The sequence below is a fragment of the Pseudorca crassidens genome, chromosome 20 (assembly GCF_039906515.1).
Source record: "Pseudorca crassidens isolate mPseCra1 chromosome 20, mPseCra1.hap1, whole genome shotgun sequence".
Lineage (NCBI taxonomy): Eukaryota > Metazoa > Chordata > Mammalia > Artiodactyla > Delphinidae > Pseudorca > Pseudorca crassidens.
The window spans coordinates 31,980,108-32,004,543 of NC_090315.1; the positions used below are offsets into that span (position 1 = coordinate 31,980,108).

Sequence of the window (24,436 nt, forward strand, 5' to 3'; positions counted from 1 at the left end):
GCCTGGACCCCTGCATTACTACTTTAATGGGTAGTGACTCTCTGCCAACCCACAAATAATATGTGAAGTGAACAAGAAATATTGTTGGGTGAAGCCACTGAGATTTGAGGGTTGCTACTACAGCCCATTCTGCCTGATCCAGAATGCAAGAAATAGTAGAAAGGATGCAGTAAGTCTGAGGAAGTACAAAGAGGAGAAATGAGTTAGTCAAGTCTGAATGTGGGAAAATGACTTTACTAGGAAAGCATAGTAGGACTGCCCTGCTTCTCAGAGTGCCTGTGTGAGGTGTGTGATCATAAAGTGACAAAGAGCAGAGTTAGGTGGTACCACTCACACCTGTCAGTGAGACCACCAGGGATCCATTTAGGATTTCTGGTTTCTATACCTCTTTCATCCCAGTAGGACAACAGAGACAGAAATACACTCTCTGTTTACACAACTCATGAAGAGTGCAACGTAATCTAGTAAGCAAGAGACAGAACATTCTGGAGCCATGAGCAGTAACTCTAATTTTGTCGCTAAACTGGCGATTCTCGGAGCAGGTCCCTGAGGCCTCAGTATACTTGAAGGCACATCTGACTAGCAGCAGTGATTAAAAGGAAATTTCTCCGTACTTTCTTAACAATTCCAGTGTTCTTTAAATAATCCTTAGTATAAAATATTAAAGAAAAGTAAGATAATTCCCAAGAACTTGGTTTTGAAACATACTCCCTCTGGGACTGAGAGAGGAAGAAGCCTGGAAATAATACATACACTCTTGCCGCTATTGTTCAGTATAGACTGGACCTGGAGGCTAGTGAAGATATATTTAATACAGGGGAATTATAACTCCAAGGACCTGGGAAATTCACATAACCATACGAATATCACATGTAAATACCTTAACATTAAAAACAATACTCTAAAAATAAAACAATAATAATGACACGGGAAAGTATTCAAAAACATCTTTTTTTCACTGATAACTCATGTCCCTCTCACCTCTGACCACATCTGCTTCTTTTCCTATCGGCCTCAAGGGCCCAGAAATTCAGTACTTCATCTTCAAGGCAGGCTTCCCCCCCTCAACTCCATACCTGGCAGGTCCTTCGCATCCTCCTGGTCACTTTCTCAAAGAAACCTTCCCTGAATTTCCAGCCTCAAATAGTTATCCCCCTGCTTGAGACACTCAAGGACTTTGCTTCTGTAGTTAATCACTGTCTCTTCTGTACCATCAACCTCTTCTTCTGGTATCGTTCCCATGAGTATGCTGACAAACCCTAGAGTACCCTTCCGTCTTGCACGTTAAAGATCGTCCCTTGGTCTAGCATTCCCTTGCATCAACAGCTCCATTTTTCTCTTCCCTTTCATAGCAGAACCATGCCAACAGACATATAAATGCCATCTCCACCGCCTCCTCTTTCGTTCCATCATCAGCTGAGTCCCGTCCGACTCTCATCCCCCTCACTCTGCTGAAGTTGCCCTTGTCATTGTCATCAGTGGTTTCTGTGCTGCCCAATCTAGTGGATAATTTCTGTCCCCATCTCACTTGGCTTCTCAGGGGCAGCTGACATCGCTGACTCCTCCATCCTTCTTGAGATGCTCCTCTCCATTGGCTTCTGCGATAATACACTCTCCTGGTTTTCCACCTTAAAGGTTTCCTCTGTTGAGCCTTCCTCCGTGACTCAGAAAATGGCTTTGGGTTCGCTTCTGTGTTTGTGCTGTTCCCCTAGGAGATCTCAGCCATTCCCAGGTCTTAAATATCAACTGTGTGCTGTGCTGACAGCTCCCACCTTGGTTTCCCTAGCCCCACTGTCTCCTCTGGGCTCCAGATGCCTCCTCATCTCTATCTGAAGATTTCATTGCCATCTTCATGGCCACAGCTTCAAAATGGAGCTCCTCATTCCTTCCTGTTCTTCTACCTGTTTTGTTTTGCCCCAGTCTTTCTTATTTTAAAAAATAGTAGGGCTTCCCTGGTGGCGCAGTGGTTAAGAACCCACATGCCAATGCAGGGGACACGGGTTCGAGCCCTCATCCGGGAAGATCCCACATGCCGTGGACCAACTAAGCCCGTGAGCCACAACTACTGAGCCTGCACTCTAGAGCCTGTGCTCCACAACAAGAGGAGCCACCGCAACGAGAAGCCCTCACACCACAACAAAGAGTAGCCCCCGCTCATCACAACTAGAGAAAGACCACACACAGCAACAAAGACCCAATGCAACCAAAAATAAAAAATAGTAAATAAAATAAATTAATTTAAAAAATAGTGAATTGTTCAGTTATTAAGTCCAGAGATCTGGAAGTCATCTGTAATTTCTTTCCCTTCTTCATCCCTCACATCTAATTCATAATGTGTCTATTTGCTCTGCCTATAAAATACGTATTTTACCTGTCTATTTCTGTTTCTGTTTCAGACCATCATCACTTTTCTCCTGGATGGTTGTAATAGCAGCTGATAGAATTTTCCACTTTGACATTTGTCTCTTTCCAATCCATGCCCAATATTTTAACTGGGTGATTTTTATAAAATGTAAATCAAATTGCTCTTCGCCCTTTGAAGTCCTCCACTGCACTGAATCTGGAGTCAAATCCAGATTCCTTACTTTGACCTCCCAGGCTCTGTGTGATCCAGCTCTGCCTTCTTCTCCATCCTCATTGCATGTCACTCTGCCTTTGGCTCTTTTGCTCTGGTAAAACTGGTCTTCTTTTTGTCTCTAGAATAGGCTGGTCTCCATCCTCAGTGCCTTTGTATTTTTTGGTCCCTTTTCTTGGAAGGTCTTTCTCTAGTTCATCATGTGGCTGGTGCCTTCTTTTCCTGAAGAGCTCAGCCTAAACGCCAGCTCCAAGTGAGAGTTTCCTACTCTAATGACAGATTTCCCACTGGTTTGTTTCTGTCCCAGTGCTTAACACAACTTGGGATTGCTTTTCTTTATTTACCTGATTTGGTAGAAAGCTCTGTGAGGACAGGAACCTTATCTGTCTAGCGTTTGGTAGGTGCTCTGTAGACATAGTTGAGTGAAAAAAAAAATGTATGGAAGAATAATGGTCTTGCCCTGTTTATCATATGAACGATTATTGAATGAAGATATAGAAGAAAAGTGTGAAAACTGGTAGGCAGCACAATACTAAAAAGGTACCAGTCAGATTACACTTTATAGGGGTAAATGTGAAATCCTGTGCTTTGGTTTTAAAAAAACTCAGTTTCACTGTGTAGAATCAGGGAACTCTGGCTTGATGCCAGTTCACATGTTAGAGCCAGAAGTGGTAGCTCAAAAGTTAATGAAGTCCTAAACTGCATCGATAAATCCTTGTATTTCTGTATTAGAGGAGGGCATTATCTTATAGTACCCTCCTCCAGTGACACGAGTAGAATTATTACAACTTTCTAAATTGCAGTGGGATACCTCATTCATTCATTCATTCATCCATCCAGCATTTACCAAGTACATTCTGGGCACTAGTATTATAGCTGGGAGCAGAATTATCACGGCTGTTGTGTTCATGGGACTCAGTGTCTAACTCGCAAAGTGAAGTGATTTCTATTTCAGTGGAAGCGTTGAAGCAGAAACCAGTTCGTCATTTACTGAGAGGCCATGCAATCTTGTGGTTAAGAACTCATGCTCTGGAGCTCGACTCTGGGGCCCCGGGGCTTCAAATTCCAGCTCTCCTATTTCTCAGCTATGTGTGACTTTGGGCAAATTTTTAGAATGTCTCTCTGCTTCAGTATTCTCATCTATGAACTGGAGATAATAATAGTACCACCACGTAAAGTTGTAAGAAGTAAGTGAGTTAGTGTGTATAAATCATTTAGAAGAGTACACAGCACTCAGGAAGCACTTAAAAAATAGGTATCAAGCAGTTAATGAATAATGTTGTGTTTTCTGGAGGACCAAAGGCTGGAAGACAGGTTGAGGTTGGGGAGAAGTGGTCATAGTGGGAGCTGGGGAGACCAAAGACCAAATTATTATCATTTTGTTTATAATTGTTTGCAATTGTCCGAGCTTGGACTGAAAACTCTTGGCTGGAGAGTTGATGACATTTGTTTCATTTAGTTTTCTGTTTTAGGCTAGAGAGGTATGAATCCTGTTTAGAAATAGCCCCCGACAGTCTGTTTTTCTCCTAAACTTACAAAGAAACACATACTTTTGGAAATAGTAAAATTATAGCTATCCATAAATGCATATTTTGCTTCACTTTTGTTTTAGTGGCAGCTGAAATATCCTAAACTAGTTCTCCGAGAAGCCGCCAGCGTCCCTGAGGAGCTCCATAAAGAGGTTCAAGAAGCCTTTCTCACGCTGCACAAGCACGGCTGCTTATTTCGGGACCTGGTGAGGATCCAAGGCAAAGATTTGCTCACTCCAGTCTCTCGCATCCTCATTGGTAACCCTGGCTGCACCTACAAGTACCTGAACACCAGGCTCTTTACGGTACCCTGGCCAGTGAAAGGCTCTGATGCAAAGTACCACGAGGCCGAAGTAGCTGCCGCCTGTCAAACCTTCCTCAAGCTCAACGACTACCTGCAGGTAGAGACCATCCAGGCTTTGGAAGAACTCGCTGCTAAGGAGAAAGCCAATATCGATGCCGTGCCAGTGTGTATAGGTCCGGATTTCCCCAGGGTTGGCATGGGGTCATCCTTTGATGGACAAGATGAGATAGACATGAAGAACCGAGCAGCCTACAACGTAACTCTGTTGAATTTCATGGATCCTCCGAAAATGCCATACCTGAAAGAGGAACCGTATTTTGGCATGGGGAAAATGGCCGTGAGCTGGCATCACGATGAAAATCTGGTGGACAGGTCAGCGGTGGCAGTGTACAGTTATAGCTGTGAAGGTACAGTCTGCTCTGTGAAGAAGCAGCCCCGAACGTAACATGACCAGAGTTGCACAGGCTCTGGAAATATATGTGGTCATGTGTGTGTATGTTTGTGTACATAGGTGTTGTGTGTCCTTCTAAGGTTTGCCACGCCCATATATCTACAGAATATGCCTCTTTCTCATCCAGCTGTGCTGTCTGGCTCATCGTTATACTGTGCTCAGCTGGCATATTTTCATGCGTAAGCACTACTGTCATTGTCTTTTCCAGGCCCAGGAGAGCAGCATCTTGGTTTCACACAGCCAACTGCCTTTCTCTAAAGCCCAGAATAGATCGTACAGGTGCTATAATTAACTTGCTGATAAAGGGCCGGGAAAACAAAAATCTGTCAAATCCTTCCAGATTCCCACAGGTGTACATTTCCAGCCTTGCCAAAATATTTTATTACGGGCGACATCACTGTCTTGAAGGGAGTGATTTGTCAAATGTGGACTTGTTCTTGGCTTCCTACAGTTTTGACTACTGTCCTTACTCGCCGGAAGCAGCTGAGGTGGGTTTTACAAGCCGACAGGCCTCTATTTTCAGGAAACTCTCCAGCCCCGCCTCAGTTCTGCAGTTTTAGGCCTGAGAGGGTTGGTGTGGCCAACTCGTTCTTGCAGGTTCTGAAATCTGGTGCCCTTGGAACAGAGGTCACAGGCTACCTTTTTTATGGTCTGCACGAATTTTCCTTCTTTGCTTGCTCAGTTTGTGTGTGTTTAAGGTACCCATTGCTTTTCAGAATAGGGTTATAAAAAAGGTAGGTGAACACGTCAAAGACAGAGTGACCATTGCTGATTTTCTCTGCCTGATCATTTGTCAAAGGAATACAAGACGTAATATTGGCTCTTTTGCCTGTTTAATCTCTTCCTGTTTATTAAAAGGTGATTGGAAAAGCAGAGTTCTGTTGGGTTGGCCAAAAAGTTCGTTTGGGTTTTTCCGTAACATCTTGTGGAAAGACCCGAATGAACTTTTTGGCCAACCCAATAGATATCCCATCAGGGAATCAACTGGAACTTTTAAGGGTCATTGTTTTCTGAAAGCTAGTTTTTAATTGGATTTTGTTGTTATTTGACTCTTATTTACTAAAACGACTGTTTTGGAAAAGGGATTTTTAAATAAGAAACTCTCCTGGCTCTCTCTAAATATCTTACCATTTCCCAGTCTCAAAAATTTCCTCTGGATAGCTAAAATGTTTTCTAACTCTACCTTATGTCTTCAGCCGGAAACAAGGAACTAGTTTAGCAGTTAGAAATTTAACCAGTTTCTCTGGCATCTCAAATAATGATGCTGACCCAAGAAAATTGCTTGAAGGGGATTTGATGCTGTCCTAATGGAAAGAACCGCGATCCTCTGATCTTTAATAAGGCCTTGCCAGGGATTTAAGAACTATCACATCCAAGAACTCTGATGTGAACGAACAATGGAGTTTGTTAGTTTCTTTCTTAAGGAGGCAACTCTCTGAAACCGAGGTGGTGGTATGTGATAGCTCAAACAGCTACAAAGATGTCTTTGTGCTCCCACAGACTTTCAGCCCTTCTGTTTAATAGTCCTATTGTACTTCCAGAGCGTGGGTGATCAAATAGTTTTTGAAACCTGGAATATCTTGCAGAAAGGAATGAAAATTTTTAATGAATAGTTTCTGTGGTCGGGAGTAGTTAAGATTGATAAAGTATACAAATATACGTAAATACATAAAGCTTTATCTTTGCGGTTATCACCTAGATGAGGGAACTGCAGAATTTGAATCTGTAGGAGCAGGGTAATTCCTTCGTTCTCTTAACCCCCGAGGTTCCCAGAACTCTAGCCCAGTACTGGAAGCTCTCATTTATTGAGCACCTACTATGTGCCAGGCACTGGTAGCAGCATTTTACATGTATTAACCCATTTTATTTTTACAACAACCCTATGAACGAAGTAGTACTGTTATCCTCATTTTACAGATGAGGAAACTGAGACACAGAAGGATGATGAACTTTTCCACGGTTATACAGCTATGAATTAGCATAACTAGGATTTGAATGCAGAATTTGAATGCAGACATTCTGGTTTCAGAATTTAGCTAAGGCTAAATGGCTTATGAGCAGGTATTTCCTGCCCCTGCAGTATAGTTACCTGTGGGAGTTTGGTTTTTAAAATGTCCACCTCTGGAAAGGTTACGGGAATATTCTACTTTCTCGTTTGCAAGTCCTGATGCTCTCCCTTCTCCCCGCCACCTCACTGCCCTCTCCCCACAACATCTGCTGTAGCTTTCTGTACCTCCTCTCAGATGACGGGGATGCATTAGACTAGGAAAGGGAACCTCTCTAGGTCTCTGGCTGTGTGTATCATGTTGGGTCAGATGGTTTAAAAAGCATGGGCCTTGAAACGTTTTGCTGGGTGCATTTCTTCCAGGTGACAAGTGCTGTGTTTAATTCTCTGGCCTCTTTAGAATCCTGCCAGAGGTATGGTAAGGGTGAGCTCGAAGGGAACCATTTCAGTTAAAATCATGATTGGGGTTGGGAAGGGCCTAAAGGGGGCAAAGAGAATGGAAATTTCAGACAACTGTACTGTTTTCTGCATCCTTGAACATGTTGGTTGAACAGTTGCTAAGGGAGGTTCAGGTCGCTGTGCTAGACAGTATGGAAACACCAAAGGTGAATCAAGTGCCCTTCTTGCCTTGAGAGGATAGGTGAAGTAAGGTGTGCTCTGGTGGTTGTAATTATGAAATGATGAAATGTCAGATCCGGAAGGGACTTTTGAACTCAGCTAGTTCAGCCTCTCATTTTACAGATGAAAGCACTGAGGCAGGGAGAATGGGAGTGATTTGTCCAAGGTCACATGGTTACTTAGTGAAAAGGGAGTGTTACAGCCACAGGAGAGGTTCATGTAAAATGCACTAGGTATCCAGAAACAGAAATGATTACTTCCTGCTGAAGTTAAATTCAGTTGAAGCTTAAGATCTTTCAGGACTTTGCTCTCAATACCTCTTCCCAGTGAAATCTTCACGTAGATTTATAATGAGCCAATCATCCCTCCTTGGTTTATTTCTGCCAGTAGAGGTCATTGAGAAGTGATTGGTATAGGATACATGTATCATTAATTATATACTAAATTCATTGACTTCCCAAGCAGTGCTAGTTAATGGCTGTCTCCAGTAGGAGGATTGAAATAGTACAGTTTTTAATCAGGAATGGCTTTAGGGAACCATGTGTAAATAGGCAGAGTATTTGATTTTCCTATTCTAGCTTTGCGGGCAATTGCTTGTTCCTCCTAGATATAAAAAAACAAATCTTGCAGGGAAGATATTAACAACCCATGGTTTAATATAGTCCTACACCTTGTTCTTTGATTCGAACCCCTTCAAAAGGATCACTGAAACACTTACTATTGGTTACTATTTTTGTTTGTTTGGAAGGAAATATTTTCTGTGATATGGTCTTCATAGAAAAAAACCCACAATTCTTAAGAATTTTAACTAGTGCCAACTATTGCACATTTTTGGTATAATTTCCCAGGTTTCCCATGAAGGACAAAGGAGGGAACGGAAGAAGAGGCCCATGACTCCTGTTGAGTATGCAATAGGCTAGAAGGCAGGGAGTTTGCAATAATTTTCTTGGAACTCTAGGATTCCCATTTATGTCTCTGACTCCGGAAAAGTTGAATCCACTGAAGGATGGAAATTTGTTTCTATAATTCTTAGCTCTATTTCAAAATGAGTAGCTTTATGTTTCATAGCAGCCTTTGAGACTATGAAAAGCTAGATTGCAACTAGAAGTCTTAGAGCACTCATAATTTAAGAAAATGCTTTTTAATGTTTTTATTAGTTTCCCAGCAGCCCTGTTTGTGGTCCCAAAGCTCATTTGATCTTGTTTGTTTCAGTGTGTCATGCCTTATCTTTGTTATTTTTGAAGTCACTTACACTGCTCAGTAAAACTTGTTTGATAAGTCACATTTTTTTTTACCCCTGTGCAACTATTGATATTTATTCAATTAACAGTAAGCATCTACTGTTTGCCAAGCACTCTTCTAGATGCTGAGCATGCAGCAGTGAACAAAAATCCCTGCCCTCATGGAGCTTATGTTTTAGCAAAGCGAGACAGGAAAGAAACAAATAAGCTTGTATAATAAGGGTGAGGCACAGGTTTACAGTTTTAAATAGGAAAGTCAAGCTTCCTTTAGTTGGGTAACACTGGAGCAAAGACTGGAAGGAGCGAGTGGGTGAATATTGAGGCTCAGAGATGGGACATGACTTTGGGATGTTTCAGAAGCAACAAGTGTGAATAGAATAGAGGCAGAGAAAAAGAAAAGTAACAGAAGTGAAGACAGACAGGCAAGACCAGGGGCGGGGCAGGGCGGAAGGTAGGACCTTCTAATATTGTACAGAAGTCCCCCACCTTATCCACGGGGGATGCGTTCCAAGACCCCCAGTGGATGCCTGAAACCGCGGATAGTACTGAACCCTATGTAGACTATGTTTTCTCCTATGCATACATACCCATGATGAAGTTGAATTTATAAATTAGGCACAACAATAACTAATAATAAAATAGAACAGTTATAACAGTATACTCTAATAAAAATTCTGTGACTGTGGCCTCTGTCGCAAAATTTCGTATTGTACAAATTTAATACCTTGCCTGTCTTAACTAAACATTTATCACGCACTGTCGCCGTAACTTTTGCAGTTTGCGGTGCAACAGCAAAACTAATGCAAATTTCTTTTTCCTTCTTCACAATTTCACAGATGGAAGATTTGTTCTTACCATAGATGTTAGCAACCTCAGCGTACAATTCTTTTTCTTTCCATACTAAGTCGAGAACCTTCACCTTTTCACGCAAAGGAAGAACTTTACAGCTTCTCTTTGGCATATTGGAATTGCCAGCATCGCTACTCGTATGCTTTGGGGCCATTGCTAAGTAAAAGAAGGGTTACTGGAATGCAAGCACTTTGATACTGTGACGGTTGATCTGATAACTAGAGGGCTACCAAGCAGGCTACACTGGACAAAGGGGTGAGTTACTTTCCAGGCAGGACAGAGCCAGATGGTGCACGATTTCATCATGCCGCTCAGAACGGCGCGCAACTTAAAAACTTATGAATTGTTTATTTCTGTAACTTTCCATTTAATATTTTCAGACTGCAGTTGACTGCGGGTAACTGAAACCACAGAAAGTGAAACCGCAGATAAGGAGAGGCTACTGTAATACAAATACTGGGCTTATACTTGGAGTGAGATGGAGAACTGTTGCAGTTTGGAGCAGAAGGGAGGCAGCAGTGGAAGCAGGGGAGCTGCAAGAGGCCATTGGGTAATCCAGACTAGAGATGGCGGACCAGGTTAGAAGAGGCAGAGGTGATGAGAGATGGTTATATCGAGTCCCATATCTTTTCACCAGAAAAGAGTGGCAGTGTCCAGTGCCTGTGAGAAAAGAAGCCTAGCAGTGACATCTCCTAATTGTCAAGAGAAGGCTAGGCCAATAAGAATGGCTGAACTTTTTTTCCCTCTCTCCATATCTTTATTGGGGTATAATTTACATACGATGAACTGCACATATTTAAAGTTTACAGTTTTAGAAGTGGGATGTGAAGTTAGCGGTGGCTCATCAGAAAAGAGCAGCCCAGGTGTTCCATCTGGTGTTATCCCTTCATCATAATCCAGTCTCCTCTGTTGGAGTTTTCAGATTCCTGCATCCCCTGTCCCTCTCTTTCCTGATTGTTTCTTTATTTTGGTGGAGCATATCCTCTAATGGCTTCTTGAGAAAGGGTGCTTAGAAGGTAAATTTTTGAGACCTTGAGTGTCTTAAATTATCTTTATTCTACATTAACATGTGTAGATACTTTAGGTATGGAAATATTGACAGGAAATAATTTTCCTTCAGAATTTTGCAGGCATTGTACCAGTGTCTTTTATCTTCCAGTGTTCATGTTGAGAGCTCTGATTTTTTTGTTTGTCTTTTATGTGACTTTTTTGGTTGGATTTTTTTCCTAATGTTTTATAAGTTTGCAGTGATATTTTTTTCATCCATTTTACTGGCATTTGGTAGGTCCTTTCCATCTGGAAACTCAGGTCCTTCAATGTGGGATATTTTCTTGAATCACTGTGTTAATGGTTTCTTTCTCTCCAGTTTTCTCTTCTCTCTAGAATCCATATGGTTTGGTTCTCGAACCTTCTGGACTGTTTCCTCTAATTTTCTTACTTATTCTCTTATTTTTAATCTTTTTGTATTTTTCTGATATACTCTCAGAGGTTTTCTTAACTTTATCTTCCAACTGGTCTATTGAGGTTTTTCTTTTTTAAATTATTGAAATATTACAAACATCATAAACATGTAGCTGGGTGAATTGTCACAGACCGAACATATCTGTGTCACTAGCTCCCAGATCAATAAAGAAAACATTAGTACCCCAGAAATGGTCCCTTCCAGCATATTCTTTTCCCCAACAGTAACCATTGTCTTGACTTCTAAAGCCATGCATTAGTTTTACACATATTTGAATTAGAATTGTAAGCTCTTTGAAGGCAGGGCTTGTGTCTTGATCCTTCTTTGTATGTGCGTATAACGCAAAATCAGTTAAGTATTTTTTTGCCCAAAATCAGTAGGTATCTTTTGTTCTTGAGTAGTTTGTGCTGTTCAACTACATTGTGGCCACTGTCCCATCACTCTTCTGATTTCTGCAACTATGACCTCTGTTTAGTATTAGGATTCTTTTGATTGCAGATAGCAGACACTTGACCTAAACAAGCTTAATTTAAAAAGATAAGGAATTCTTTTATTTAATACTAAGTCTCACGGGCTTCGAGTGGACCTTATTTTGACAGTAATGTGTAGTCACTTTCAAACTTCTTCCCCTTCCTATTTTGGCTCTTTTTGAGCTGTAGCTTTCTTTTCTTGAGGAAAACAAACTTTTCGTGGTCCCCAAATGACCACCTCCAGCTTTTGTGGCCACTCACTTTTTCAGGAGCTTTGGGAAGGAGAGAAACCGGGTCTTGGACATGTGTTTTGAACCCTGGATAAAGCTTTGCCTGAAGCTGGGTTAACAAACCATTATTCTTTTTTGATTAATGCACTTTGATTCTGGTCTTCTATGCTGTTTACAACATCAGGGTTTCCTCTAAGGCTCCATGACACTCTCTGCACTTTCCTGAGGTTGCCCACAGAATCGCAACCTCTATTGTTCGAAGCTTTGGTTCGGCGAATGTATTATTTGAGAAGTCTTTCTGCTTCCTCTCCTCATTTCATATTTTATTTCAAATGATGTCGTGGTCTTAAAGCTTTAGCCAAGAGCCCCCAGAGCAGTTTTTCTCTCCTTTTCTCACTTTCCTTTTATTCCCCCAAGTCCATGAAGCATGATATAATGAGATTCTCCTATGTATGTGAATAGTTATATCTTAAAAAAACTGTTTTTTTCAAATGCTTTATCTGAAAGCTGACAGAGACAGACATCATGTTGAAAGGCTTCAGATTTTTCAGTAAAGAGTTTTCAGTATTTCTCCTGAAATCCTAGAAAACTTATAATTAATTTTATAATTTATGTGTGTCAAGGGACTATGTTTGTCCTGATTGCTTGTTTCGAGACATGTTAGAGCAGCTTCTTGTTATCGATTCTGAGCTGATGAGGGCGTTGTTTTTTTTTTTTTCCCCAACTTCTGAATTCTCCATTTCTTCAGACCATTCATTCCTCAGTGGCTGAGTAACGTGCTCTGTGTTAGCAGCCGGCTCGAGTGCTTGTTCCTCAATCAAGGAAAGCATTTTTAAATGGTAGAGCTCTTTTTTTTTTTTTTTTTTGCGGTGCGCGGGCCTCTCACTGTTGTGGCCTCTCCTGTTGCGGAGCACAGGCTCCGGACGCGCAGGCTCAGCGGCCATGGCTCACGGGCCCAGCCACTCCACGGCATATGGGATCTTCCTGGACTGGGGCACGAACCTGTGTCCCCTGCATCGGCAGGCGGACCCCCAACCACTGCGCCACCAGGGAAGCCCCTGCGCCACCAGGGAAGCCCGGTAGAGCTCTTTGAGGAAGGCTTCTTCCTGACCCACCCTTCTTTCTAAGGGATAGAGTCCTGCAGGAGTGTTTCCCAAATGTTCTCTGGCTTAGGCCATTTGCCATTACTTTGGAAACCTATCCAGGAAAATTATCCAACATCTGCACACAGAAGCATCTACCTTCCCGGGGGATCATTCTGAAAAACAGATCTGACCCTATGAAAAAGTCATTATCAGTGTCTGCCACTGCCCTCAGTGTAAGTCTAGCTTGCTTACCATGATTCACAAAACCCGCCGCGTCCTGGCCTCTCGCTACCTCTCCAGCCTCTTCACTTGCAAATCCATGTCATTCATGTGATACTCTTATAACTCAGAATCAGTTATGTTCCTAAACACCCACCATGCCATTTCCCTTCTAGAGTGTGTCTTCCCAACCTCATACCTTCCCCTTTCACTTTCTGTCTCCATTTTTAAAAATGATTTCTTGTCCAAGGCGCTGGAATGTCACAGATCAGTGCTGGGCAGAGAAAGCATCCTTAGGCTCTGTACACCAGCTGACCCTCTGCAACTTCTGGGTTTCTCCTGCCTCAATATCTGTGACATGGATAGGAAGGTACCTGCTATTTAAGCCCCTCTAGGTATAGGGTTAAGGAAACAGAAAATAGTTGCCAGGTCCAGAGTCTTAGAATTTTAGCACTTGGCTGAGGGAATAGGGAATAGGGCTATTTTTTTTTTTTAAGGGAATAGTTTTTTTGTTTGTTTGTTTTTAATTTTATTTATTTATTTATTTATTTATTTATTTATGGCTGTGTTGGGTCTTCGTTTCTGCACAAGGGCTTTCTCTAGTTGCGGCAAGCGGGGGCCACTCTTCATCGCGGTGCACGGGCCTCTCACTATCGCGGCCTCTCTTGTTGCAGAGCACAGTCTCCAGATGCGCAGGCTCAGTAATTGTGGCTCATGGGCCTAGTTGCTCCGCGGCATGTGGGATCTTCCCAAACCAGGGCTCGAACCCGTGTCCCCTGCATTGGCAGGCAGATTCTCAACCACTGCGCCACCAGGGAAGCCCAGGGCTATTTTCTAATGCGTGGTGACGATGAATATATATTTACATATCAGGGAAATTATTGACATACATTATTAATGGTATATGCTGTTAAATACGGTAGAAAATTTCAAGTGATATATTTTACTTGATTAGAACTGTCATCTCTTCTTCCGTGCTCAGGCTTCTAGCTTTGTTTTCTATGCGACGCTGTTTGCATACAGCTTTGTGAATGGCATTTATCTTTTATTAAATGGAATTAATTTTTTCTCAAAAACTAGTTAGTATAAATAAATCAAATTGGTTAACTTGGCGGGGGCAGTTTTGGACATTTTAAACTTGACCTTTAAACTTAGTCTTCTTTTGTACTTTGTCACATCTTTCACTTCTTTAGTAGTTTGGTTGGTGGGAGCTGGGAATGCACCAAACACATTGAGATACTTAAAATCATTTCAACGTTACTGAAGTTCAAAGGCAAGTAGGAGCCAATTGCCTCTGCTTGTTTCCAAAATAACATAGGGGAACAGTAATCAGTTGCAGTTGCTATAGGTAATTGCAAGTTGATTTTATTGAGAAAGTGGGCAACACTGTATTTATGCAATAAAAAATTTATCAGACATACAGCTTCCCTCCTGCCTACCCAGCTGACGGAGGAAACAAACTTTCAACAAAACATTATTTTAATGAGCACATTGCAAAGGTGCTGGATTTATGGGAGACATCAGGCAACACTGATTGCAATTACTGTCTCTGTTTGTTGTTCAAGACTTTATTGGTTCCATATTGAGAAGAGTGTGAGGATGAAATTTAGAGGGGAAAGTAGTCAACCAGTCTGTTAGCCTATAAAGCTGATCCCTTTTTAGAACGTCCATACTTGGTGGCGTTAAAGCTACCTGAAAATCATTGTCTTTGTAGTTTAAAAATCATTTCTTTTTAAAGTTAAGTTGTCGTTGATTTGACCAGGGAGGGACATAGTCTTCTTAAAATGTCTCTATTCTTTTATCTTGGGCTACTTGCTACATCTGTTATCATTAGGACCCTCTAGAATGAAGCAGCCTGAAAGCCTTGGGGTATCACACATATAAATATTGAGTTCTCATATCAATATTCTTTTGTTAAATTGATCTTATCAAATAATTTAGCATTAATTGCTTTATTATATTGTATGTTGGTATTAGTCACATGACACTGCTGCCAAAATCTTGGCTCCCTGTGCGCCGGTGCGGAAATGAGATACAGAGACAGAGTTCTGGAGGGGAGAGAAAGGCTGGCTTTATTCTTTGCCAGGCAAAGGGGGGAACACAGCAGGCCAGCACCTCAAGTGTTGCCCCCTCCTTGGGGAATAGGGAGAGGTCTTATAGTCGGGGCTCAGTGGTCAGGGGTATGTAATAAGGATCAAGGCAGTAACAGTCTTGCATTGTTCTTTCTTCTGCAGAGTTTCTAAAGGGTGGGGTTGTTGACAAGATTAGGGTGTGTGCAGGGTCTCCTAATCTTGAAGCGCTTCTCTGGTCCCTTTAATCTTGCCTCAGGTGGCTTCCTGGCTGCTCCCCCCCTTGATTATCAACTGTTCGAATCTGCCCTTTGGAACTCAGGGAAGGTCATGGAGGCTGGAGTCTTGCCTATAAGAAATGGGGGACAAAAAGGCCTCCATGCCTGGGAGCCCCATAGGGCCCTGCTCGGTTTCAACATTAGGGTGTTAGTCACATTGCATCATTATTACTTTTTTCAGCCTCGGCTTCCTCACTAATATGTGCTGTAGTTACCCCTGTCAAATCACAGATATCAAGACTCTAGAGCAGCAGTTGGCAAATGTTTTCTGTATAAAGGACCAGAGAGTAAAGACTTTCAGCTTTATGGGCCTTATGGTCTGTGTCTTAGCTGCTCAACCTTGTTGTTATGTGTGAAAGCAGCTGTGGACAGGATGCAAATGAATGGTCCTGACTCTGTTCCTGTTAAACTTTATAAAAGCAGGGGATAGGCCTGATTTGCCTGTAGGCTAGAGCAAGGTTCATGGACTTGAATGCCTGTCGGGGCTAGGCAGGTACTGCAAAAGAGTCAAGTGGCTGACTGGGGACTGCCACTAGTGCCTTGTCTAAAACGGGCAGCTACTTCTTACCTACAGCCACTTGTGACTGCCCCAGTGATATTTGAGCTTATAATTCAAGAGTAGCTGGAAACTGGTATTTTTACACAAAGCACTTTTATCAGTGGGCAGCTAACTTTAGATTTGTTCAGAAAATATAGTAAAGGTCAAGCTATATATCTTCGTGAGCTCTTTTCTGGTCCATAGGATCTAGTTTTGCAAATTCTGGTATTTTCAGGTGTAACTGTGTATTATGTATAACTATATATTATGTACAGGAACTTCCTGGAAAATGTCATCAGACATGGACAGCAAATATCTAGTTCTGATGCTGCTACCTCCCTTCAAGTGCCTGTGACAGACATCAGTAATCAATCATACCACTCCTTCCTGCTGAGCCTAGAGAAAATTTCAGAGTCATTCTACACCAGTCCTCAGAAAAGCCACAACCAGTGAATTTATTGTGTCCTCTGATATATAAGGTATTTGACACTCCTGTTCCAGAGGACTCTCTTTAAAATGTTTTTGGGATTCACCTGGCTTTGGACTTTTTAATTCTATGACTTTAAAGAAATCTAGCTAAAAATTGCTCTTAACTAAAGAGTATTTGAGAAAATATGTATCAGAAATAACACATATGATAAAAGGTAAGATTATGTTCCTATGGCAGAATTTATTTTATTTTATTGAATAAATTTATTTATTTATTTTTGGCTGCATTGGGTCTTCATTGTGGTGTGCAGGCTTCTCATTGTGGTGGCTTCTCTTGTTGTGGAACAGAGGCTCTAGGTGCGCGGGCTCAGTAGTTGTGGCGCACAGGTTTAGTTGCTCCACGGCATGTGGGATCTTCCCGGACCAGAGCTTGAATCCGTGTCCCCCGCATTGGCAGGCAGATTCTTAACCACTGTGCTGCCAGGGAAGTCCCAGATTTTAGATTCAAACTTAGAGAATTGAAGATCTCCACAGTTGCATGTGTCCGTAAAGGTTCTGGTAGCATTCCGTCTTTGAAGAGACCATGAACTTGGATTTCTGGTCTGATTTTTTTTCACCATACCTATGCAAAGTAATGGGAGCAAATAGTTATAAAGGGGAGTTTCTTTTTCCTTTCTCTTACTGCCTCTGACCCTGGTGCACAGTTACTGGAGAGTGAGATGTTCAGAATTTAGGGACTCTGTATGAGAATATGTGCCATCTGGGAGCACATACTTTTGGATTGTGTATGTGGCGTGCACCTGATGCAGCCTAAGTAAAACATGCTTTATTGTCCATTTTGATGGCATAAAACTTTACATCTTTTGTACTCTGCCCTCTGTGAGTCTAAACCGTACTTGTCTCTCAAGTTTGATCTTCTCCAAGAATTCTGCTCTACCCATTCTAATCCTCATTGAACCTGCCTCTTCTCTAGATTTCTTTAATATTGAGAACTGTCCTAATTTAGCAGTGTCACGCTTTATTACATTATTTGATTTAATTTGCATTTTTTTCTCCCCCCATAATTAACATTTTCTTTTCCTGCCATCTAGCGTAGTAAGGACCGTGAATGGTGTGAACTGAAAGAACATTTTGTTTTTAAGCAGGCAATTTAGTACAGATGTTCATTGGATGCTTTTTATATGCCAGTCACTGCGGCTCTAAATGTGGATGAAACAGAAAAATGGACCCTGCCCTTGAAGACCAGAGTCTAGTGGATTAAAGTCTAATGGAATTTAAAATGTTCCCTTTTTTAGTAATCAGTGATGAACATTTACAGCTCCCCTGGAAAGAAAGCTCCCCTGGGCCTAGGTCTTTGTTTCATTTACTGATATACCCCAAGTGCCCAGGTCAGTGCCTTGTATACAGTAACTGCTCAGTAAATATTTCTTAGGTGAACTTTTACAAGTTTTTATGTAAGTGCAGGACTCTTAGTGTAGGTGAACCATAGTGTCTGCCTTCCACTTCCTTTACGTCTCTCCCACTCCTCATCCCAGCCACGTAGTTCTCTGCCCAGAAAAGTCAGCCTTGACTTTCCTTCCAGAAATATTATATGTACGTATACGTACGTGTGTGTGTTTGTACTTCTTACACAAATTATAGCCTATGCCTTTCTTTCCCTTAAAAATATATCAGATAGTTCTCTATCAGTGCATACTCATGTTACTTTTAGTGGCTGTATAGTATTGATTACTCGGACATTTCATAATTTATTAAACCAGAAACTTATTGATGGGTATTTAGGTTATTCTGATCTTTTGCTCTTATACACAGTATTACGGTAAATATCCTCACTCAAGTTGTGACCTCTGCAAGTAGGAATTTTAGTATACATTCCTAAAAGTGGAATTGTAGAATTCTTATAAGTTCAAAGGGTTTATGTATTTGTAATTTTGATAGGAATTGCCAAATAGTCTTCTACAGAGAATATGAGTGTGCCATTTTGCTGCACTCTGACTAACACCATATTTTATCAAAGTGCTTGATTTTTTTGTGATCTGATAGGTGAAAAATATCGATTATGGCTTTGTATTTCTCTTACATAAATAAGTTTGAACATCATTTTATATGTTTACAAACTCATTTCATTTTATGTGTTCTGTCGTTATAAGTTTGGCCCATTTTTCTATGTGATAATTGATCTTTATCTTATTGATGTGTAGGAGCTCTTTGTATAGTTAAAAAAAAAAATTCCATGTCTGTGCTTGCTTGTTTATATTTCTATGTGAATTAGAGAATCAGCTTGTCTAGTGACCTGACCCACTCACCTAAAAAATCAATCCTGTTGGTATTTTTGTTGTGTTTGTGTCAAATTTATAGGTGATTTAGGGAGAACCGGCATTTCCATGATGTTTCGTCTTATTTCCCGGGAACATAATATGTCTTTACATTTGTTTAAGTGAGTCATTGTTGTGATAAAGGGCATTGTCTTAACTTTGGGACTGTTTCTAATGTTTCCCTATTAAAATATGCTGGCTTTGGGATTGAGATAGATCTGTATTGTATCATGTTAAGGAACTAGCCACCCATTGCTATCTTATTGAGGTTTTTACCATGAAAGGATATATTTTGTCACATACATTTGTGTAATTGTGGTGACTCATATATCTGTTGTTTGTTTGTTTTCATCTATGAATATGATGAATTTTAAGTATAGACTTTTGCATATTGAACTATCCTTGTACTCATGGAATAAGTTCTACTTGGTCATGGAAAGTTATCCTTTTAATATGCTGCTGGATTTGGATTCTGTTTTCTTATATAGATCTTCCATGACCTACTGGGGTTATCTCCCAATAAGCCCATTGTAAGTTGAAAATATAAGTCACAGCTGCATTTAATACACCTAACCTACCGAACATCATAGCTTAGCCTAGCCTGCCTTAAACCTGCTCAGAACACTTACATTAGCCCACAGCTGAGCAAAATCATCAGACACAAAGTATATTGTAACAGAGTGTTGAATATCTCATGTAACTTATTGAATATTGTACTGAAAGTGAAAATGAGAATGGTTGTATGGGTACAGAATGGTTGTAAGTGTATTAGTTCTCCACCCTTCTGATCACGTGGCTGACTTGGAGCTGCCTGTGCCCAGCATCACAAGAGAGTATTGTTCTGCATGTCGCTAGCCTGGGATAGGATGAAATTCAAAATTCGAAGTATGGTTTTGACTGAATGAATGTTGCTTTTACACCATTGTAAAGTTGAAAAATCGTTAAGTTGGGGACCATCGGTACTGTATTTAAGAAATATGCATTGATTTTCAGATGTGAGAGTGGTGTGTGTGTGTGTGTGTGTGCTTGCTTTGGAGTTTGATGCGTATTTTGTCTTTATGAAAAGAATTTGAACACTTTTCTTTTTCTGTGCTCTTGAACAATTTACAGTGGATTGAAATTACCCACTTCTTAATTTTTTGATAGAATTCTCCTTTGCAGCTCTCTACTCCTGTGTTCTTTGACAACTACCCCTATACCTTCTTTGGCTTTTTTTTAGCTTTTCTACCTCTTCTGGGGTCAATTTTGGTCATTAATGTTTTCCTAAAAACCTATCCAGATTTTCTAATTTAGTTACATGGAATTGAACAAAATAACCTTCTTTCATTTTCTTTGGTATGTGTGGTTATTTCCTCACCATTTTCAGATTTTTTTGATTAAAAAATAAATGACATGTTAACAGTATTCTAAAGAATGTGTTTTTTAAAAAAATATGACGTAAAAAGAGTATATAGTTCACTTATCCATATTTTATTAAAACCTCAGTTATTCCTAAGGTAACTGTTATGAAACCCAGAACTTTAGATGAAACATTTCCATTCTGACAACTCTCTTCTCTTTTGACAGACCCTGAAGAGGAAAGTGAGGATGACCCTCAACTCGAAGGCAGAGATCCTGATATTTGGCACGTTGGTTTTAAGATCTCATGGGACATAGAGACACCTGGTTTGGCGATACCCCTTCACCAAGGAGACTGCTACTTTATGCTTGGTAATTGGGAGGATCAAAGCTATACTGATGCTCTAGTGTCTAGGTTTTAGGTTATTGGGTACATATTTTGCATATGTCTTTTGAAATAAACTTTTCAGGTTTTTTATAGTGATAATAAAACATCTACATGTGACTAAGTTTTCTTAAAAGATACTGCTAATTTTTATTTTCATCTTTTTCAATTTTATTTTATTTTTTATACAGCAGGTTCTTATTAGTTATCTATTTTATACATATTAGTGTATATATGTCAATCCTGATCTCCCAATTCTCCACCACCACCACCACCCCGTCACTTTCCCCCCTTGGTGTCCATACGTTTCTTCTCTACATCTGTGTCTCTATTTCTGCCTTGCAAACCAGTTCATCTGTACCATTTTTCTAGATTCCACATATATGCATTAATATACGATATTTGTTTTTCTTTCTCTGACTTACTTCACTCTGTAGGACAGTCTCTAGATCCATCCACGTCTCTACAAATGACCCAATTTCGTTCCCTTTTATGGCTGAGTAATACTCCATTGTATATATGTACCACATCTTCTTTATCCATTCGTCTGTCGATGGGCATTTAGGTTGTTTCCATGACCTGGCTATTGGAAATACTGCTGCAATGAACATTGGGGTGCATGTGTCTCTTTAAATTATGGTTTTCTCAGGGTATATGCCCAGGAGTGGGATTGCTGGGTCGTATGGTAATTCTATTTTAGTTTTTTAAGGACCTCCATACTGTTCTCCGTAGTGGTTGTATCAATTTACATTCCCATCAACAGTGCAAGAGGGTTCCCTTTTCTCCACACCATCTCCTGCATTTGTTGTTTGTAGATTTTCTGATGATGCCCATTCTAACTGGTATGAGGTGATACCTCATTGTAGTTTTGATTTGCATGTCTCTAATAATTCGTGATGTTGAGCAGCTTTTCATGTATGTCTTGGCCATCTGTATGTCTCCTTTGGAGAAATGTCGATTTAGGTCTTCTGCCCATTTTTTGATCGGGTTGTTTGGTTTTTTAATATTAAGCTGCATGAGCTGTTTATACATTTTGGAGATTAATCCTTTGTCCATTGATTCATTTGCACATATTTTCTCCCATTCTGAGAGTTGTTTTTTCATCTTGTTTATAGTTTCCTTTGCTGTGCAAAAGCTTTTAAGTTTCATTAGGTCCCATTTGTTTATTTTTGTTTTGATTTCCATTACTCTAGGAGGTGGATCAAAAAAGATCTTGCTGTGCTTTATGTCAAAGAGTGTTCTTCCTATGTTTTCCTCTAAGAGTTTTATAGTGTCCGGTCTTACATTTAAGTCTTTAATCCTTTTTGAGTTTATTTTTGTGTAAGGTGTTAGGGAGTGTTCTAATTTCATTCTTTTACGTGTAGGTGGCCAGTTTTCCCAGGACCACTTATTGAAGAGACCGTCTTTTCTCCATTGTATATCCTTGCCTCCTTTGTCATAGAATAGTTGACCATAGGTGCGTGGGTTTATCTCTGGGCTTTCTATCCTGTTCCATTGATCTATATTTCTGTTTTTGTGCCAGTCCCATATGGTCTTGATTACTGTAGCTTTGTAGTATAGTCTGAAGTCAGGGAGTGTGATTCCTCCAGCTCCGTTTTTTTCCCTCAAGACTGCTTTGGCTATTCGGGGTCTTTTGTGTCTCCATACAAATTTTAAGATTTTTTTTGTTCTAGTTCTGTAAAACATGCCATTGGTAATTTGATAGGGATTGCACTGAATCTATAAATTGCTTTGGGTAGTACAGTCATTTTCACAGTATTGATTCTTCCAATCCAAGGACGTGGTATATCTCTCTGTCTGTTTGTGTCATCTTTGATTTCTTTCACCAGTGTCTTATAGTTTTCTGAGTACAGGTCTTTTACCTCCTTAGGTAGGTTTATTCCTAGGTATTTTATTCTTTTTGTTGCAATGGTAAATGGGATTGTTTCCTTAATTTCTCTTTCTGATCTTGTGTTGTTAGTGTATAGGAATGCCAGAGATTTCTGTGCATTAATTTTGTATCCTACAACTTTACCAGATTCATTGATTAGCTCTAGTAGTTTTCTAGTGGCATCTTTAGGATTCTCTATGTATAATATCATGTCATCAGCAGTGACAGTTTTACTTCTTCTTTTCCAGCTAGATTCATTTTATTTCTTTTTCTTCTCTGATTGCTGTGGCTAGGACTTCCAAAACTATGTTGAATAATAGTGGTGAGAGTGGACATCCTTGTCTTCTTCCTGATCTTAGAGGAAATGCTTTCAGTTTTTCACCATTGAGAATGATGTTTGCTGTGGGCTTGTCATATATGGCCTTTATTATGTTGAGGTAGGTTCCCTCTCTACCCACTTTCTGGATAGTTTTTATCATAAATGGATGTTAAATTTTGTCAAAAGCTTTTTCTGTGTCTGTTGAGATGATCATATGGTTTTTATCCTTCAGTTGTTGACATGGTGTATTACATTGATTGATTTGCATATATTGAAGAATCCTTGCATCCCTGGGATAAATCCCACTTGATCATGGTGTATGATCCTTTTAATGTGTTGTTGGATTCTGTTTGCTAGTATTTTGTTGAGGTTTTTGCATCTATATTCATCAGTGATATTGGTCTATAATTTTCTTTTTTTATAGTATCTTTGTCTGGTTTTGGTATCAGGGTGATGGTGGCCTCATAGAATGAGTTTGGGAGGGTTCTCTTTTTCTTGATGAGTCTGGCTAAAGGTTTATCAATTTTGTTTATCTTCTCAAAGAACCAGCTTTTAGTTTTATTGATCTTTGCTTTTGTTTTCTTTGTTTCTATTTCATTTATTTCTGCTCTGATCTTTTTTTTTTTTTAATTTTATTTATTTATTTATGGCTGTGTTGGGTCTTCGCTTCCGTGCGAGGGCTCCCCCTAGTTGTGGCAAGCGGGGGCCGTTCACCATCGCGGCCTCTCTAGTCGCGGAGCACAGGCTCCAGACGCGCAGGCTCAGCAATTGTGGCTCATGGGCCCAGTTGCTCCGCGGCACGCGGGATCTCCCCAGGCCAGGGCTCGAACCCCTGTCCCCTGCATCGGCAGGCAGACTCTCAACCATTGCGCCACCAGGGAAGCCCTTCTGCTCTGATCTTTATGATTTCTTTCCTTCTACTAACTTTGGGTTTTGTTTGTTCTTCTTTCTCTAGTTCCTTTAGGTGTAAGGTTAGATTGTTTATTTGAGATTTTTCTTGTTTCTTGAGGTAGGATTGTATTGCTATAAACTTCCCTCTTAGATCTGCTTTTGCTGCATCCCATAGGTTATGGATCGTCGAGTTTTCATTGTCATTTATCTCTAGGTATTTTTTGATTTCTTCTTTGATTTCTTCAGTGATCTCTTGGTTATTTAGTAACGTAGTGTTTAGTCTGCATGTGTTTGTGTTTTTTACATTTTTTTCCCTGTAATTGATTTCTAATCTTATAGAATTGTGGTTGGAAAAGATGCTTGATATGATTTCAGTTTTCTTAAATTTACCAAGGCTTGATTTATGACCCAAGATGTGATCTCTCCTGGAGAATGTTCCGTGTGCACTTGAGAAGAAAGTGTAATCTGCTGTTTTGGGGTGGAATGTCCTATAAATATCAATTAAATCTATCTGGTCTGTTGTGTCATTTAAAGTGTGTGTTTCCTTATTAATTTTCTGTCTGGATGATCTGTCCATTGGTGTAAGTGAGGTGTTAAAGTCCCCCACTATTACTGTGTTACTGTTGATTTCCTCTTTTATAGCCATTAGCATTTTCCTTATGTATTGAGGTGCTCCTATGTTAGGTGCATATATATTTATAATTGTGATATTTTCTTCTTGGATTGATCCCTTGGTCATTATGTAGTGTCCTTCCTTGTCTCTTGTAACATTCTTTATTTTAATAAAGTCTGTTTTATCTGATATGAGTATTGCTACTCCAGCTTTCTTTTGGTTTCCATTTGCATGGAATATCTTTTTCCATCCCCTCACTTTCAGTCTGTATGTTTCCCTATGTCTGAAGTGGGTCTCTTGTAGACAGCATATATATGGGTATTGTTTTTGTATCCATTCAGTGAACCTGTGTT

At 40.3% G+C, this 24,436-nt stretch overlaps 1 protein-coding gene across 5 annotated transcripts in view; it reads left to right on the top strand.

Annotated features, from left to right (window-relative positions):
- The window catches only part of FTO (FTO alpha-ketoglutarate dependent dioxygenase), a 375,649-nt gene that overhangs the window by 108,305 nt on the left and 242,908 nt on the right, over positions 1–24,436 (top strand). For all 5 annotated transcript variants that reach the window (XM_067719388.1, XM_067719387.1, XM_067719386.1 and 2 more), the window contains exons 3-4: positions 4,188–4,815; positions 20,234–20,377. In XM_067719388.1, the coding sequence (XP_067575489.1) occupies positions 4,188–4,815; positions 20,234–20,377 (772 nt within the window). The remainder of the gene's footprint in view (positions 1–4,187; positions 4,816–20,233; positions 20,378–24,436) is intronic.